We start from the raw sequence: 19693 nt of genomic DNA on the forward strand, positions 1-19693 counted from the left end.
CCCACCCAAGTTGTCAGTGGCACCCAAAATTTGTTAAAATAACAAATTTTATTCTCCCATTCTTTATTCTCAACTAAGAATTACTGAAAACTAAGTATTCTAATGAAAGCAGACTATAAAATGAAAGAAGATGATGGCCTTGGGAAGTCACACCATTTCCTACAAGTTGGTTCAGGCACACATGGCCTACACACCTTCTGATTCACCCTCAGATATTTATAGGAGCAAGGTGTTAGTTCTTGAGCCAATTAAGAAAGCCTGGTAGGTGAGTAAGGAATTTTGATATGATAAACAAAGTTTTACCAGGTGCTACCAAACCAAAGCCTAGATACAGAAGCACCCTTCTTTAGAAAGGTTTGGGTAATTTAGGTTATCCTGCGAATGTCTCTTTTCGGAAGAAAAAAAAGGAACACCATAAAGTATACCTTGAAGCTTCACAGATTTCTGAGAAATTAATGACCAAGCTCAGGGCCTCAAACGGCTTCTAGTGAGGATCTGACCAGTCATATGTAAGAACTGGCTGGTTACTTTATAAGCAGAGACTGAAGAAAACTCTTTCAGATCTCATCCTCCCTAGTTGGTTTCATTTGCCTGTCTCAGGGGAGTTACAGAAAGCTCAAAAGGAAGATATTACAGGAAGTTCTTAAACTCCCAAACTAAAACTGCTTGTGCACATCTCCTCCCTAGTCAAAGTGTGGCCCTGCAAGACATGATTGATGTCATATTGATGGCACCTCACACATAATAAACTCATTCTTTCTTAAGAAAGGTGCCTTTTATAGGGTTGGCCATGGAGAAAAAGAGGTAGGGCAATCACACTGTAAACCTCCTCTCTTTATCCAGGCCACTATTTCTTTAATGTTTTGGGTATTAAGAAATTAGTGGCCCCACGCCTTATCAGAACACAACAGTCTAATCCAGTATTTTTTTTTTTTTTAAAGAGACAGGGTGACAGGGTTTTGCTCTGTCACCCAGGCTGGAGTACAGTGGCACAATCGTAGCTCACTGTAACCTTGAGCTCCTGTGATCCTCCTGCCTCAGCCTCCCAAGTATCTAGGACTACAGGCACAAGCCATCACACTCAGCTAATTTTTTATTTTTTTTAAAGAAACGGGGTCTCACTGTGTTGCCCAATCTAGTCTGGAACTCCTCGCCTGAAGCAATCCTCCCACCTTGGCCTCCCAAAGTGCTGGGATTATAGGTATGAGCCACCATGCCTAGCATCTAGGTAACTTTTTAAATCATATAATCATTAGTTGCTAGGACTTTTAATTCAAAAGAAAATAATACACTGGAGAATATGTATTATAATAATAGAGCTGGAAAATATGTAGAATAATTCACTGGACAATATGTAGTATTTCACTGACCTCAACCCTAGAGAAGCAACTTCTAAGTAGACTGATGCCCAGCAGAAATAGGCAACCCCTGCGTGCAATTTCACACCACATTCAGTCAAGATGACTCAGTTTTCAGCCACTCCACCACTGCTGATCTCCCTTCCCCACAACTTTGCAAAGGCAGGTAACCAGATTAAGTTGTGTGGAAATTTTCATGACTAAAGCAAAACCTCCAGCTCTAACCAAATTAAATCACTAGTTACAAGATAGGGCTTAGAAACTACCTACTTTTTGTAAAAAGCCAAAGCATAATATGAAATGTGATCTTAGTTGATGATGAACTAATCAACTAATGTATTTGTATTTATAGACTCTAGGATTATTTTTGCATTTTTTTTTTTTTTTTGAGATGGAGTCTCGCTCTGTTGCCCAGGCTGGAGTGCAGTGGTGTCATCTCGGCTCACTGCAAGCTCCGCCTCCCGGGTTCAAGCGATTCTCCTGCCTCAGCCTCCCGAGAAGCTGGGACTACAGGTGCCCACCACCATGCCCGGCTAATTTTTTTGTATTTTTAGTAGAGACGGGGTTTCACCATATGTTAGCCAGGATGGTCTCAATCTCCTGACCTCGTGATCTGCCTGCCTCAGCCTCCCAAAGTGCTGGGATTACAGGTGTGAGCCACTGCGCCTGGCCTTATTTTTGTATTTTTAAATTGAATACACACATCTCTAGTATTCTGGGGCTAATTCTACCTTGCCTGGAATTTGCAGCCATCCTGTAAATTTTTGACTATAAATTTTCCCATCATTTCTCTTGACTCAACTATTCTATTTTAGGAACAATTTATATATCATGTTTCAGATGTATGCAAATAACGAAAGTGGAGCTGAAATCTCTCTGCTCATTCACACCTTTTTTGGAGCACAGGTAGATGCACTATTCTTTTTTTTTTTTTTTTTTTTTGAGATGGAGTCTCGCTCTGTCGCCCAGGCTGGAGTGCAGTGGCGCAATCCCGGCTCACTACAAGCTCTGCCTCCCGGGTTCACGCCATTCTCCTGCCTCAGCTTCTCCAGTAGCTGGGACTACAGGCGCCCGCCACCATGCCCAGCGAATTTTCTTTGTATTTTTAGTAGAGACGGGGTTTCACCGTGTTAGCCAGGATGGTCTCGATCTTCTGACCTCGTGATCCGCTCGCTTTGGCCTCCCAAAGTGCTGGGATTACAGGCATGAGCCACTGTGCCTGGCTGATGCATTATTCTTTAAAATAAACTCCCTTTTCTTTATGCTTTAGCTAATCTACTGTAAATAAAGACCTTGATGGTGACAGGTAAAATACAATCACTGAAATGATATCAATATGAATTGCAAAGTATTATTCCCTCAGAGACAACACAGTTGACATAAACAACACAAAATAATACTTTATATATACCAATGCCACTACTAATTTGGACTTCCCACAGAATTAACCCCATATATACACTTATTACTCTAATGACCTCAAGTGCAGACAGAGGTATATACATACCAAAATTTACCCTGGGGGCTGTCATTTATCAGATAACAAGGAAATAAGTTGTTCAGAGAAATATTTCCTAAATCTCCCCGAATCCTGACTGTATATTTTCTTTTAATAAATGTTTTGTTTTAGAACAGGTTTTGACTTACAGAAAGATTGCAAAGATAAAACAGAGAGTTCTTGTATACCTCACACACAGATTAACATCTTACATTAGTATAGTACATTTGTTATAATTAATAAACCAATATTGATACACTATTATTAGGTAAAATCCGTACTTTATCTACATTTCCTCAGTTTTTACCTAATGTCCCTTATCTGTTCCATGATCCCATACAGGAAACCACATTACATTTAATTGTCATGTCTCCCTCTTGGCTGTGACAGTTTCTCAGGCTCCTCTGGTCTTTGGCGACCTTAGGAGTATTAAAGAGTACTGGTATCTTGTACAATGTCTCTCAGTTGGGATTTTGTCTAACATTTTTCTCATGGTTGGACTAGCATTATGTGTTTGGGAGGAAGACCATAGAGGTAAAGTGCCATCCTCATCGCATCATATCGAGGGTACATACTATCAGCATGACTTGTGGCTATTGATGTTGACCTTGATCACCTGACTGCCATAGTGTTTGTCAGGTTTCTCTACTGTGAAGTTACTTTGTTCCCCCTCTTTCCATACCATACTATTTGGAATAAAGTTACTATGCACATTCCATACCTAAGGAGTAGAGAGTTATGCTGATTGTATGGAAATATTCTGCAAAATAGACTTTTTCTTTTTTAGTGAAACCTTTCACCAACTACAACATAACAGAGTTTCAGTCTAATTGGGCCAAATTACATCATGTACCTACCCCAGACCTACAGCAGTTTCTGAAGGGCATATTTTCTACTGTTTGCCTTAAACAAATTGATATCTACCTTGAGAGCAGTGATTCTTTTTTTTTTAAATTGTTATTTTTTTTTATTTCAATAGATTTTTGGGGAACAGGTGGTGTTTGGTTATATGAATAAGTTCTTTAGTGGTGATTTCTGAGATTTTGGTGCACCATCACCTGAGCAGTTTACACTGTATCCAATGTGTAGTCTTTTATCCCTTGCCATCCCCAACTCTTTCCCCCAAGTCCCAAAAGTTCAATGTATCATTCTTATGCTTTTGTGTCTTCATAGCTTAGCTCCTACATATGAGTGAGAATGTAAGATATTTGATTTTCCATTCTTGAGTTACTTCACTTAGAATAATGGTCTCCAATTCCATCCAGGTTGCTGTGAATGTCATTATTTCGTTCCTTTTTATGGTTGAGTAGTATTCCATGGTGTATATATATACCACATTGGCATTATCCACTCATTGATTGATTTGTTATAATTAATAAACCAATTTGCTATAATTAATAAACCAATACTGGGCTGGTTCCATATTTTGCAAAAGATATTTTTCTACTTTTCTATTCTTCTCCATTTATTTACGTATTCAACCATGTACTTATATCAGTATGGTTATTTATTTTATACTTTGGTTTATAATCCAATAGCCTTGTATTTATTTTGTTGCTCAAATTATCTCAGCTTTGTCCATTGGGAACTCTTTCAGTTGGCTCCTGGGTTTTTTCAACATACCCCATGACTGAGATTTTTGAGGATCTCTTTAATCTCTGGCAGACACCAAAAGATACTTCGGGCTCCATCTTGTGTATTTCCTGCTTAGTGTTAGAATCAGCCATTTCTCTAAAAACCTTGATTCTTTTTATCAAAAAATGGTATTAGAAACCAAGATCTGGGTGCCAGATACATGTGTTTTTAAATGCTCATTACTAGACCCAGACATGAAGAACGTACAAAATGATACATTTTGAGGGGATTAAAATTGGTAAAGAGAAAGTAACAGAAAACCTCTATACAGAACAAATTAGCTGGGTATGGTGGCGTGTGGCTGTAGTTCCAGCTACTCAGGAGGCTGAAGCAGGAGAATCACTTGAACCCAGGAGGCGGAGGCTGCAGTGAGCCAAGATCGTGCCACTGCACTCCAGCCTGGGCAACAGAGTCAGACTCTGTCTCAAAAAACAAAACAAAACAAAAAAACAGAAAACCTCCAGCTCCATTTTTATAGTTCAATGGAAAATTTGGGTAGCTTTTCCCTTTGGGTATGTATTATAATCCAGAAAAAAACTTAGGGTTGTTCATTTTCATGTGATAGAGTCGATGTGTTTGAGAAGGCGGCAAAGGCTAAAAGCTCCTTACTTTTATGTAGCTCAGGTTTCTTTCTTTCTCTTTTTGTTTTTTTTTAGCTTTCTATTTTTCCAGCAAAATTACGGTTTTTATCTCTCAAAAACAGCATATGTATCCTCAGTACCTCAATAGCAAATTAAAGTCTATATCTAATAATTTATGATACTGACCTAACAAAGTCATGAGTCCAGAAATCCAGCTTCAATAAACCATATGCAGAGTGAACAGATTAAGAGATTGTCCGTCCTAACTGAGCTCACAGCTTAGAACATCCTCTCCCTTGTTTTCCCTCTGATGTCACAGGAAGGAGACAGGTGATGGAGGCAGGAAGCATTTGGACATCAATGTAATGTAAACAAATAAAGGCATCAAGCCCCACTCACCTTGGACCTCCTCCTAGGAACTGATGTCATTAATCCAACCATGAGGAGACTGCTTTAGGAAAACCCATCATGATAAACATCTGTTCTATTCAAACTTGAATATCAGTGCTTCCAAAGACTCTTCCCTAGATCTTTGAGATCTCAACAAACTCTGGTCCTACAATGAAGGGAGGCAGCTGGAGTTCTGGGGGAGGAAAAGTATTCTCATCCAAACCAGACTGATTATGTAAGGAAATACTTGGAATCTCATGCATACCGGTGATCAGGCTAACAACATTTGCCTTCATTTTCAGCTGTGCACCTTCATCTTTAAGCCAACTAACACAAGTGAGAAGTCCACTTACGCACATCAGCAATGAAAGGCTCAGGTCTCAGGCAAACTTCTGTACAAATTTTGTCATGTCATAGTGTGTTTGCACATACTACTTTACCTTAATGTAGGAATAGATGGGAGACTACACAGTAGTGCATGTGACAAGAGCGGAAGTTATTAGTCACTAGCTAGAATGGGCAAAATGTCCAGAGATAGGAAAAAAATTCAGATGGGCTAGAGTGCAGGAGTTTGCTTAGGTCCCAGAGCTAGTCCAAGAGTACCAGATGAAAGACAAAGGGCCTGAGTTTGAATCCTGATTTTGCTATTCCCCAGTTCCATCAGCACAGGCAAATTATTTTATTTATTTATTTATTTTTTGAGACGGAGTCTCGCTCTGTTGCCCATGCTGGAGTGAGGCAAATTATTTTATAGTTTGGAGACACTATTTCATCCACTGTGTACTGAATGGCTGAATTTGTTCAATATCACTAATATGATTCCATAATCTAATATACTTTATTCCCAGGCATGACTGAGAGGGATAGCCTTAAAATGATCCAAATCAACAAGAGCCACAGAGAACACAACCAGACAATTGTATGGTATTAAAAAAATTCCCTCTAGCAGCTGCTGAGTTACGAAGAAGATGTTGAGACTTGAACCCAGTCCTGAAATGAGGAAGAAGAAGGGGTCTGGGAGGGATGACAGCTGGCCTCTTCTAATGTGATGTGTAATAACAGTTATGTCTATTTGGGCACAACAGACACTGTGTAGGAGTCTTCCCTGCTTCATTTCCTAACCCTTATCTTGATGAGCACACTCATGGAAGAGTCATGGAAGGCAGGACTTGTTTGTTTATGTTAGGTAGTAATGTTGGTAGGTGTGCTGCCCTCCCAAGGGAAGAGAAAAACTGGAGGCAGAGAAATAAGGGCGAAGGCCTAAGAGTTACTTCTGTGGAGGCTTCTGGGTAGAACAGCAAGATTCTAATTCATGTTTCTGAAACTGAACTTATTTAATAGAGGAAGCACGTTCTCCCTAGCCCTGCAGGGCAGAAAATAAGATCACAGATCACAAAGGAATTGCATAAATCCAATTCCTTGTTTTTTTTCCTTGTAAAGCCTTACTTTTTCCCTTTAAGAGAAAGAGAGGTCTGGAGAGAAGAAACTAAACTAGGCTTCTGTTCTCAAAAATGATCTAAAGCTACAAGTTTTTACTAAAGAATTTCTATGTCAAGTGATTTAAAAGCCAGAGGAGACCTTTAAAAGAAAAAAAGCCCAAAGGTTTAAGTGTATGAGAACAGCACTTCCTGCCAGAAGGATTTCCTGTTTCAGGCAACCACAGCGACGTGGAGAAACATCCGCCTTGTGGCCACAGCCTATGTTCCACAGGCCACTTCTCTGTTCTACTCACCCTTCCTCCCCGACGAAGGTGACATACAGCTTATTTCTCTGCAGGTCTTTTCTGGAGTAGCCCATAATCTGATTAAAAGCATCTTCTAGTAAGTGATCTCTTCGGATAATTAACCTATCCATAAAGAGACAATTTGGAAAATACGAATTATTACTATACTATTAAAGATAATTTACTTATCTTCCTAGAACATTTCCATTTGCCACAATTAACTAGGTAAGAAGAATGTTACTTAATATCATTACTGTCTGCAATAAAGTACACATTTGTCTTTAATTCTTAATAGCATTAGCAAAAGTTATATGAGAGAATCATTGGTAAATACAGTACCCTACCTATGACCAGTGAAAACAACTGGAGAATCCTATCTAAATGGTCAAATCAGTTTATCCCAGGAAAAAAAGATCATAAAACAATACCCCCCCCCACACACACACACACACACACACGTTTTGTTTAGTAAAGCAAGAACAACTCTATGAGGCAATGTTTTAAGCCTCAATGCACTTGGACAAGGAATTCAATTATTAAGTGCCCAGCAAGATGACTGTGAGAACCAAGAAGAAAAAAAAATTCTCAATGTCCTCCAAAGCAGAGGAGTTTCCAATTGTTAATTGTTAAATTAAGTGAATTTTGACAGTTCCTAAGGGACAGATACAAATGAATGATGTGTGTGGCAGGTTAATCTACTTGTGATGGTGACAATTAAAGTCATCCTTCCATAGATATCAATTTGCTCTTAATGTAAATGGTAATGGGCAGAGAGATGATAGGGAGGCTGAATGCTTGACAGCTGGATCATCCTAGACCTTTGTAAGTTAAGTGTGAGAAAAGTAAAGCTCAGATAAGTATGGTGTTTGGGCAGGCTGATGATTTTTTAGGGCAATGAAGGTGGAATTTAATCAAGCAAGCCTTCCTGTGGGTGGGGCAGTGAGCCGTGGGGCTGCTGTTGGTCTGGTCTCTGGACCCTCTTTCAGGCACCCAGGGTCACAGGGGTGCTCCAGTGGAGACCGTCCCTCATCTGTCCTCTCTCAGTGGCAGACTGATCTCTAGTGGGGATGTGGGACAGGGGTGAAGGCAGGGATGAGAGAAAGAAGGGTAAGTAGGGAATGGAAACAATTCTAGGGCAAACAACATGATGATGTTTCAGTTTCCCCATTTGAAAGGAGGAGGTGGATGAAGAAAGGCAGAAACAACATTCATGACATGTTCTGCTGTGAAGTTTGTTTCACAGAACTGAACAGAGCTGAGTACTATTCCTACACTCAGGTCAGTTCAGGAGACAGAAACTTGCAGTGGAGGACACTGGGATAGCTTTATAGCTAATGAATATACTATGCACCAACAAAGAGGTACTTTTCAGAGGAAAAAAATAAATCAGCCTTTTATTTTGCCTTTATTTTTACATGAAAAGTGGCAGTGTCTTCAGTACTTGTTTTAAAATGTCAAGCTTAATCACGTTTCATTCCAGGACTATGTTTTAGATGATCCTATAATTTGCAAATGCCAAAATAATTATGCCGACTAAAATGAAGGCTACTCATCCCAAATCACAATCAATTTCCTAGAGGCCCAACTGTGCCCCCTCCTTTCACCATCTATACATTATGTGGTTTGTGTCACTTTGACTTACTTTAACTTCCCTGGGCCTTGCCCATATCCTTTAGTCTCTAACTTCCTGTAAAAGTTCCTCAGTTTGGCTTCGAAATCCCGCTTGTAAGGGGCTGGAGCCCGGGCATTGGCACGTTGGGTACCTGCAGCAAACCACAAAGAGAGGACAATCTGGATTTGTGCATCGTCCTTATGTTCATCACATCACCATGGACAAAAGCTATCACAATCAACAAGTCAAATGAGGAAACTGTCTTAACTTCTGCATTTTTGCTTTCTGCAAGTTGAAGGATATAACAAACCTCAACCAGGGTCTTAAGTGATGTCTTCTTTGTGGCATTTTGGGTGAGAATAAAAATTCTGTTTGAATAGTTACAATGGTGTCCATGTGTTTCTCAAGTATGTTCCCCTTTTCAGTCCAAACTAATATGAGTCAAACAGAGTTACTCATGTCTAGTAGTAACTGTTAGGATGAAATGCCTTTGCTTGCTGCTGAAATGATATCATGGCAATTAGACAGGAAGTTGCAATGGAAAGTACATGGTATATAAGTAAGTGGTACCAAGAGTGAGGTTTTAATCATTCACTCTAAATTCCTCACCAAAAAACTCCTCATGAAACTTTTTTTTTTTTTTTTTTTTTGAGATGGAGTCTTAACTCTGTCCCCCAGCAGGCTGGAGTGCAGTGGCGCGATCTTGGCTCACTGCACCCACCCTCTGCCTCCCGGGTTCAAGTGATTCTCCTGTTTCAGCCTCCCAAATAGCTGAGATTACAGGTGCCTGCTACCATGCCCGGCTAATTTTTGTATTTTTAGTAGAGACAGGGTTTTGCCATGTTGGCCAGGCTGGCCTGGAACTCCTGACCTCAGGTGATCCACCCACCTCAGCCTCCCAAAGTGCTGGATCAGGTATCTTTCTGAGTAGCCATAATCTGATTAAAGCCTTCTAGTAGGATCTTCGATTACTATCCATAAAGACAATTGAAATGTCGTGAGTCACCGCGCCTGGCCTACAAAACTTCTTTTAGATATGCACTATCACCAAGAATGATTTTAGACACATAATTACATAAATTTCATATTGCAGGGTAAAATCTTAATATAACACATAATTGCAAAAGGCACCTGTCTCTGGGTTGCACAAAGAATAAATAATATTAATATTTATTGGATTCTTTTTTTTTTTTTGAGATGGAGTTTCACTCTTGTTGCCCAGGCTGGAGTGCAATGGCACAATCTCAGCTCGCGGCAACCTCCACCTCCCAGGTTCAAGTGATTCTCCTGCCTCAGCCTACTGAGTAGCTGGGATTGCAGGCATGCGCCACCACACTCGACTAATTTTGTATTTTTAGTAGGGTCATGGTTTCTCCATGTTGGTCAGGCTGGTCTTGAACTCCTGACCTCAGGTAATCCACCTGCCTTGGCCTCCCAAAGTGCTGGGATTACGGCATGAGCCACTGCGCCAGACCATTTATTGCATTCTTAATATGTGCCAAGTACTGAGAATATCTAGATTATATAAGGATATTTTATACGTTATTCAATGGTAATTATTACTAATAACATGTAAAAGTAACATTGCTTCTCTTCCCTTCTTTTTGACACGGAGTTTTGCTCGTTGCCCAGACTGGAGTGCAATGGTGTGATCTTGGCTAACCCAACCTCTGTCTCCTGAGTTCAAGCGATTCTCCTGCCTCAGCCACCCGAGTAGCTGGGACTACAGTCTTGCACCTCCATGCCCAGCTAATTTTGTATTTTTAGTAGGGATGTGGTTTTTCCATGTTGGTCAGGCTGGTCTCGAACTCCTGACCTCAGGTGATCCGTCCACCTCGGCCTTCCAAAGTGCTGGGATTACAGGCGTGAGCCACCATGCCCAGCCAATTGTTCCTCTTTCCATAGAAAAATCTGGTTTTGTGTCACTGGGTGACACAAGTAGCAGGCTGGGATAGAAAACTGATGATGAATATGGAAATCAGACACAGAGCCATGACAAAAACACTGGATATTTCCACTAAATATTTCCCAACCAATGAAAGAAACCAGAAAACAAAAGCTGGGAAGTCTTGTTCATTACATACCATGTAAGTTCATTAAAAATTTCTTTAACAAATGGGTGAACTAAATACTTGTTATTCATTGGGAATACTATGTTAGGTTCACCAATGGATGTCCAAAATGAGTAAGGTGGGGTTGCTGGAGTGGGGTGGGGAAACAGAAATAAAACATCAAACAATTAGAGAATAATTAAGTCCTGAACTAGGTGGTATACAGACTAGAAAGCAGAGGGAACAAAGCTATACCCCTGGGGCTATACCTAGTCCTATAGATCCCAGTTGCTTGCCCCATAATCTTTTTTGAATATTTTAAATTAATTGCCAACATTTACAAATTAAATTTCAAATTAAAAAATTCCAGATTTTTCTCTTGAGAATTATTTGGGAAATCTTGCAATGACTGGCTTGCATTTCCTTGGGGATCCAGCGGGCAGCTGCAGCTACTCTGTTAGACGAGGCATGCGCTCACCACTCTGTGGGGGCCACTCAATGACACGGCTGCCTGCCCCCCAACCCCCGCAAGCATTTGTTAAGATCAGTGTTATACAAAAGTAATAGTAATGTTATAAAAAAGAAATGAGTATAAGTAGAGATCAAAGTGGAAAAGGCTTTAGGGAGGAAGCTTAATTGGAACCACACCTTGCAAAAGAAGGAGAATTTATATCCTATACTGGAACAGAGCAGCAAGAGCTGGCATGAGCACTGCATGTGTGTTCAGAAGATGCCGAGAGAACCAAGCTAGCCTATAGTGGAGGAGGAGTGCTGGGAGTAAACGGGAAATGAAATTGATCAAAAGGGTTGGAACCAAATTATGACAAGAATTTTTAAAACCTAGCAGAGGAGTTTGGGCATGATGCAGTGTACAGTGCCTTTATAGGTTCTTGAGCAGAAGAATAACATACAAGTGGTGTTTTATTTAAGAAATTATTTTCAGAGTGTGTTGAGTAAATTAAGGGTGGGCAAGAGGAAAGAGCCCCAGTTAGGAGTTGTTGCAGTAATTGAAGCCTGAGGGGATAAGGACTAGACTGGAGTGAGTGACTTAGAGAAACATCTACAATGTGAAATATGCACTGGGAAAAGAATAGATAAGCAAAGAAGAAGAATGGGAAGAATGATGATAATATAAAGTGTATTTAAACAATAACAACAGGTCTTACTTGTTAAGCGCCTGCTATACACTACAGATGATGCACATTACACAGGGGATCTTGAGAAATCCTCACAAGTCTACGAAGTGGGTATTACTAGGACCATCACACACCACTTTGCAACTAAGGAAAATGAAGGTTCAGTTTCCTGTCCAAGTCATATTCCAGTGACAGTAGATTTGGGATTTGAGCCAAGTCTATCTACCTGATGCTATGAAGAGTGTGGGAAGTGATGCAGGTGGACAAGGGCATGTGAAACTTTATACATATTGACTTGGATATGACAGCTAACCAAATGCCCTAGAGACTGAAAAATACAGGGCTGGAATCGGGGTGAGAGCTCAGGGTCACACGTGTGGATGAGCTGAGTTAGTGTGTTTATGGCACTTTATGCAGTGACTATTGCATAAGAGATCCCACATAAGTGTTAGCTGTTGTTATCTATATAGAGGTGAATACTAAAGACTGGGAAATGAATTGAGATTTTACTAATGAATTTGTACAAAACTGGCTATTGACCAATAATCTGTCTGGAGATCTGTTTGTATAGTTAGGCAAAGAGCTGAGTTATGTCATAAAGCAAGCAAATAAACTTGACTTTAAAGATCTGGGAAGCAGAAGAGACTCCTAGGCAGGGGTTCTCAATCTTGACTGCACATTAGAATCACTTAGGAAGCTTTTAAAAATTCCAACGTTCAGGTCACACCCAAGATGCATTACAACAAAATGTGTAAAGAGGCCGGGCGCGGTGGCTCAAACCTGAAATCCCAGCACTTTGGGAGGCGGAGGCCGGCGGATCACGAGGTCAGGAGATCGAGACCATCCTGGCTAACACGGTGAAACCCCCGTCTCTACTAAAAATACAAAAAATTAGCCGGGCGTGGTGGCGGGCGCCTGTAGTCCCAGCTACTCGGGAGGCTGAGGCAGGAGAATGGCGTGAACCCGGGAGGCGGAGCTTGCAGTGAGCCGAGATCGCGCCACTGCACTCCAGCCTGGGGGAAAGAGAAAGACACCGTCTCAAAAAAAAAAAAAAAAAAAAAAAAAAGTGTAAAGACCCAGAATGTTGGGGTGGGGTGGGACCCAGGCATGAGTGTTAAGTACAGCTGTCCAGATGATTCCAATGTGTAGCTATGGCTGAGAACCACTATTCCCTTATAGGAAGGTCAAACATCACCAGTGAAACACATGGGCAGCATCCAGGGACTAACACAGGGCAAATGTTTCCTGTGTACCGAAAGGCATCATTTGCAACATGAAGGAACATTATCTCCATGAACACAAGGCTGCTCTCCTAGATGAATGAGGGATAGGACCATGCAGTTCAAGTCCACTCAGGGGTGGCACAATCAAAGTGTCAGTGCTCCAGTCTGAGAAACTACAGACTAGAAAACCCAGACAGGGCAGAACGCAGCTGTAATGAATCAACTTTCAAGAGCAAAATCATTGATAAGAGAGAGAAAAATGAAGAACAAAGAACTAAATGAAAATCTTTTAAGACACATTAAAAACTGGTTTTGTTTTTTTGTTTTTTGTTTTTTTTTAGACGGAGTCTCACTCTGTCACCCAGGCTGGAGTGCAGTGGTACGATCTCGGGCACTGCAAGCTCCGCCTCCCAGCTTCACGCCATTCTCCTGCCTCAGCCTCCAGAGTAGCTGGGACTATAGGCGCCTGCCACCACACCCAGCTAATTTTTTTGTATTTTTTTTAGTAGAGACGGGGTTTCACCCTGTTAGCCAGGATGAGCTCGATCTCCTGACCTCATGATCCACCCCTCTCAGCCTCCCAAAGTGCTGGGATTACAGGCATGAGCCACTGTGCCTGGCCAAGAAACATGTTTTTTTAAGAGCTGATTACTTTAAAAAACAGCACAGACACTAACTACTCCTATATAATTTGAGATGCTTAAAAGGATGTGGGAAATCCCATAATGCATTCCATCAATATCAATACAGACACAATAAAAATTAGCTCTGATTCTGTTTATACTCTAGGTAAAGGGATTTAATTATAAAAACTCTGAGACAGCAATTGTTAAATGCAAAAATTCTTTTGCTCATAGTTCCATTATGAAAGAAGTCATTTACACATTATTTCATTTTAAAATTATAGTAAATTGGCCGGGTACAGTGGCTCATGCCTGTAATCCCATCACTTTGGGAGGCCGAGGTGGGTGGATCATGAGGTCAGGAGATCGAGACCATCCTGGCCAACATGGTGAAACCCCGTCTCTACTAAAAATACAAAAATTAGCTGGGTGTGCTTGTAGTCCCAGCTACTTGGGGGGCTGAGGCAGGAGAATCACTTGAACCCGGGAGGTGGAGGTTGCAGTGAGCCGACATTGCACCACTGCACTCCAGCCTGGCAACAGAGTGAGGCTCCGTAGTCTCAAAATAAATAAATAAATAAATAAATAAATAAATAAATAAATAAATAAAATTACAGTAAATTATGCTGTTGGCCTTTGTCAAATTCTCAATACAAGTGAGGTATAATTGCCAAGAAATTCCCGAGCAGGAATGATGTTACTTCCACTTTGGAAATACAAAATGTTCTTGGAAGATTGAGCTAATAAAATTGTATGAGAACTACAACTATAAGTGAAGTTCTAGGTTATAATACTTTATAGACAGAGGAATTTTATGGTCTTTACAGTCTTAAAGAAAATCAGGTACAAAAGATCAATGTTATATCTAGAAAGTGATCAAATGAAGGGCTGACTTCATGGATAGTCAGCATTTTGCTAATACTGTGCAGGAAAAAATTTCAGTAACAGATACTAGGGAGTTTTTGCTTTGTCATTGCTGGGCAGGTCTAAAGAACTTCTATATTGTGTTACCCTATTTTCATATACTGTTACAAAATTGCATAATCATATACAAACTAAAGAATTCTATCTGACAAAATATTTCAGAAGACACTAGAAATAGCTTGGCATCCAACTCCCGGGCAGTCTCAGTCTTTTTTGATTCTGGGTGTGTGACCCAGAACTTGGATTGTTCTGATGACTAGCACTGGTTCTCCATATTGGACAGGGGCTGGATCTTAGCCTGATCCAGCATGGCTCCATGCCTCTCTGTCCTGGGACAGCTCAGATGCTCACCTCTTTCCTGGTTCACTTTCAAAAAATCCCTATGACATTTAAAACAAATGCCCTGTGAGTGAATGAAAACAAAACATCAAGCACTACAATAATTTCTGGAAGACTCCATCTTCTGGAACATAGCTCAACACTGGAACTTAAGAAAAAACACGTTCAAATCCCTGGCACAAAGCACAAGCACTGAAAACCTGGCATTTTTGCTTTATTCTCTGAGTAGTAAAAGGCCCTCAAGTCATTTCTTGGAGCTTGCTGATGCTCATATACATACCATTTATTGAAAATAACTTAATGCTCTGACTTCTCAAACCTTGACAGAGATCTTGGCAGGGAAGTTATTTATTAAAGGGAAATGTGAAGGGTCTGGCAATAGCAGGCACCCTCTGACAGCTCTATGGGTGAGGACAAGGGAGACTAACAACAACAAAAAGTTAAGTCTCTATACTATGAGACAGATAGTGTCTGGGACTTTCTTTTGGTCTCTGGGATCACAACTTCCCCATCCCTACCCACCCAGGGAGCATCCCTCATTTGTGCAATTTGGTTCCTAGATCATCTTTGTAGGGCTGAGTCAAGGGAAGGGATCAAACACCTTTTCTAAAAACAACTCTAAAGCTACTTCAGGGACTGTAGGAAAGGTGGGGAAAGGGAGAGGGACAGATGGGAGAGAGACAGACACACACACACATACACACATGCAGAGAGAGAGAGAGAGAGAGAGAGAGACAGGAATAGAGAGGGAGGAAGGAAGAAAAGGAGAGAGAATGAGCAGAGAAGAGGAACTGTTTGTGAAAAGAGAAGAAGATGACATAAACAGCTGGTAAAATGCTAAGACTTTGTGGTGGGAGAAAGAAAACGAAGATCATTAAGGGTACACAGTGTGGTGGGAGAAATAATTCCCTCTCACAACCCATCCCCTCAAGACAACCTGTAGTAAAGACCCACAATGCTCTTCTGTGCTTTCTGAGTGTTTTACTTCTGTTGAAGGTGACTTTCTACTGGTGCTAGTTTCCAGGGAGTCCAGCTCTAGTCAAGTAACAAGAGCTCTGCATTATGATTCATAGGCACAATGATCCCCCCCAAACCATGAAATATCCTCAATGTGCTGTGTACAGGAAAGTAAAGAGAAATATATTTATGAAAGAGTTTCAGCAAATAGGGCGTTAAACAAATTCTCATACAGTTAAAATCATAGCTTTGCTTACCTGGAAAATCCACATAAGAGAGCACATCTCCAATAATATCAGATAAATTAGGTGTTATTGCATTTAATTTCCTAGAAATGTGCAGCTTAAATAAACTTCTGGGTCCCATATTTGGCATAATAAGCCACATGGTGTTTGGAAAGATCTTTTCCTTCTGGCATCACTGAGGTTGGGATTGGCATTATAATGGTCCTAGAAAAACAAACCTTCACATTCCAAAATTTTGACAAATTTTGGTGAGCACTCTAACAGCTGCAAAAAGCAGTGAGTCAAAGTTTCCAAACCCCCTCTCTCTTCTGCACTTGAAAATACATGTCAATGTGCTTGGAATGAGGAAAAGCGGGGAAAGTTTACCAGGTTCCTAGGAATTCTCAATGAAGATCACTAAAATGTATTACTGTCATAATTTTCATGATATTATTCTCACACCACCAGAAGGGGTGAAATTATAGTCACAAGGAGGATCAGACCACTTAAAAAAAATCTGTTTGAAATGTTGGTTTCACAAAACCTTCAGGAATCCTGGTAGAAGGAGAAGCTATTTTATTCAAAGAAACAGAAGATTCCTCCAGAGGGGAAATGAGGTTAGGTAGTCCTGCCCTGGTATCATGTGGAATTTGTTATAGTGACTTCCATTGATATCAGGCTGTACAACCCAGTTTCAAGATCAAACAAAGCCCACTGAAACAGAGTAGGCCAAAAATATGGAGATGATTCTTCCTGAAAATTAAAACCACCACAAACACTGCTAACAACTGAGATATATTTGGGTTACACATGTCTTTGGAAAATGTTTAACTCTAAATGTAAGTTTCTAGAATGGATTTTATTGTCACCAATGATTACTCATGTGCACTTGCGATGCTAAATGAGGAAGTGAACTTAGCCACATTTAGAATGCTCATACAGTCTTGAAGAATGTGTGCAGTCTTCAAGTACATGCCTTTAAAGGGCACGGAAGGGGCAGCATCTGGCGATCTACCTTTTCCTCAGGGAGGACAGGCCACACAAAAGGCCTGGAAAAGGACAGTCTTGACTGGCACGAGCAACAATCCACATGGCTTCATATCTTTAACCATAAAACATAGGTAAAGGGATGGTCCACTTTAAACCCCAGCATAGGCTCTTACTAAGATAAAGACCACTCTGCATGATTAAATATCTAAGCAGACAGCTCTGCAAATCAGGGTTTGTATGTTCCAGTTATTAATGGTTCAAATGTGAACAAACTATACTTCTCAGAATCAAATTTCCAGAAAGAAAGAAAGAAAAGGCAACACATTAACCTTTATTGGCTACTTGTTATGTTCCAAGCACCAAGCAAAGTGTTCTCCAAAAATAATCGTGAGAGATAAGGTAATTATTATTATCCCTATTTTACAGAAAAAGAAATTCAGGCTTAGGGAAGGAGGTACCCTGCCTAAAGTCAGACAGCTGCTAAAAGAATGAAATTCCCAGTTGGGAATTTCATGAAGTTTTCCCCTAAACCTTTAAACTTACCTGTAGTGTCATACACTTCTTTCAGCCTGTGTCATCAAAATAGGTGTCCCTATTTTGTTCCAAAGTTGGCCTGTGTTTCTGCCTTCAGTGTCGTGCTGCCCATGAGCCTGCCTTATTCCACAAACCACTTTCCTTCCACTCATATCCTGTGTCCTCTGCACACATATGCTCAACTTCCCATAGTAAAATCCCTTCCCTCTCTCTTCTCCTAACTACTGTTCTATTTTGCTTTCTTTTTACCTCCAGATTTTGCGAATAGAGCATTTGACTTCTGCTTCAGATCCTGTATCATTCTGTCACCAATCATGATCCGGTTTATAACCTATTACTTCACAGAACCTGCTTTGGCAAAGACCATTTATAACATCATGATTTTCAAATCTAAATGAGGCCTCTTTTCAGATCTCATCCTTCTTGATGCCCTACCCCCCTTTTGAGACAGGGTCTCACTCTGTTGCCCAGGCTGGAGTGCAGTGGCACGATCATGGCTCACAGCAGCCTCGACCTTCTGAGCCCAAGCAACCCTCCCACCTCAGCCCCCATGAGTAGCTGGGACTTCCTGAGCCCTTTGAGCATGTGGCTCTATTGACCACTCCTCTGTGAAACCCAGCTCCCTTGAAAAGCCTTTCCTAACTCTATTCAAAATCTGTTGGCTCTCTTTCTTTCACTTGCTCCTCTGTCTCAGCTCATTCCTTAAATATTGAGGTTTCTCATGTCATCATCCTCTATTTCCTCTCCTTTTTAATGACTTTCTCCCCAGTTGCTCTAATCTATACTCTAGGTTTCAGTTGCCACCAGTACACTGAACTCCTTGCTTTCAACCTCTCCTGTGCACCATGGCTGCCATTTCCAGCTGTCTTTGGGAATCTCCCATCGATGGCCCAAAGATTTCTCAATAAAACTTGTCTAACACCAAACTCACTCAGTCTTCCCATTTGAGTCTAACCATTTCCCATTCTTGGCAGAGGGTGCTACCATCTGCCTGGTAGCCTAGGTAGTGAGGGCCTTTGAATCTTCCTCGACTCTTCCCTACCTCTACTCAAAGTCCTAATGTCTCTGCATCCTACATATCCCTTCTATTCGTTCCCTGGTCCCCATCTCCACTGCCTAGTCCAGTCTTTCATCATGTTACTCTGGCTAATGCAATAGCCTCTCTGAGACTCTATCTCCAGTCTCTCATTTTCTAATTTATCCTCCCAATTGCCACCAGACTGATCTTTGAAAAGCAGGATATTATTGGTATTCCTCTGCTTATACATTTTCAGTGGCTTCACATGGACGACAGAATAAGGCTGGCTGGGCATGGTGGCTCACACCTGTAATCCCAGCACTTTGGGAGGCCAAGGCGGGCAGATCACTTGAAGTCAGGAGTTTGAGACCAGCCTGGCCAACATGATGAAACCCAGTCTCTACTAAAAATACAAAAATTTGCTGGGCATGGTGGCACATGTCTGTTATCCCAGCTACTGGGGAGGCTAAGGCAGGAGAATTACTTGAACCCGGGAGGCGGAGGCTGAAGTGAGCCAAGATCACGCCACTGCACTCCAGCCTGGGCGAAGAAGTGAAACTCCGATTCAAAATAATAATAATAATAAGGCTTCAATGACCAACCAGCCCTAGCCTACCTTTCCGACCTGAGCTTTGAGAACTTCCCTTCTCTTGTATCTATTAACTACACTTGTATCTATTTCCTACACTACTTTCATGCTTCTGTGGCTTAGCTTATGCTACCTGATGTGGTTTTTTTGGATGTTTGTTCCCTCTAAATCTTATGTTTAAACATAATCCCCAGTGTCAGAGGTAGGGCCTTGTGGGGGGTGTTTGGATCATAAGTGCGGATCCCTCATGAATGGCTTAGCACCACTCCCTTGGTGATGAGTGACCTC

At 41.1% G+C, this 19693-nt stretch overlaps 1 protein-coding gene across 2 annotated transcripts in view; it reads right to left on the reverse strand.

The window, feature by feature from the left end:
• The window catches only part of HECW2 (HECT, C2 and WW domain containing E3 ubiquitin protein ligase 2), a 402132-nt gene that overhangs the window by 33878 nt on the left and 348561 nt on the right, over nucleotides 1-19693 (reverse strand). For both annotated transcript variants that reach the window (XM_030804281.1, XM_030804280.1), the window contains exons 20-21: nucleotides 8828-8948; nucleotides 7195-7308 (exon numbers count right to left, since the gene is read on the reverse strand). In XM_030804281.1, the coding sequence (XP_030660141.1) occupies nucleotides 7195-7308; nucleotides 8828-8948 (235 nt within the window). The remainder of the gene's footprint in view (nucleotides 1-7194; nucleotides 7309-8827; nucleotides 8949-19693) is intronic.

Source organism: Nomascus leucogenys, chromosome 22a, assembly GCF_006542625.1.
Source record: "Nomascus leucogenys isolate Asia chromosome 22a, Asia_NLE_v1, whole genome shotgun sequence".
Lineage (NCBI taxonomy): Eukaryota > Metazoa > Chordata > Mammalia > Primates > Hylobatidae > Nomascus > Nomascus leucogenys.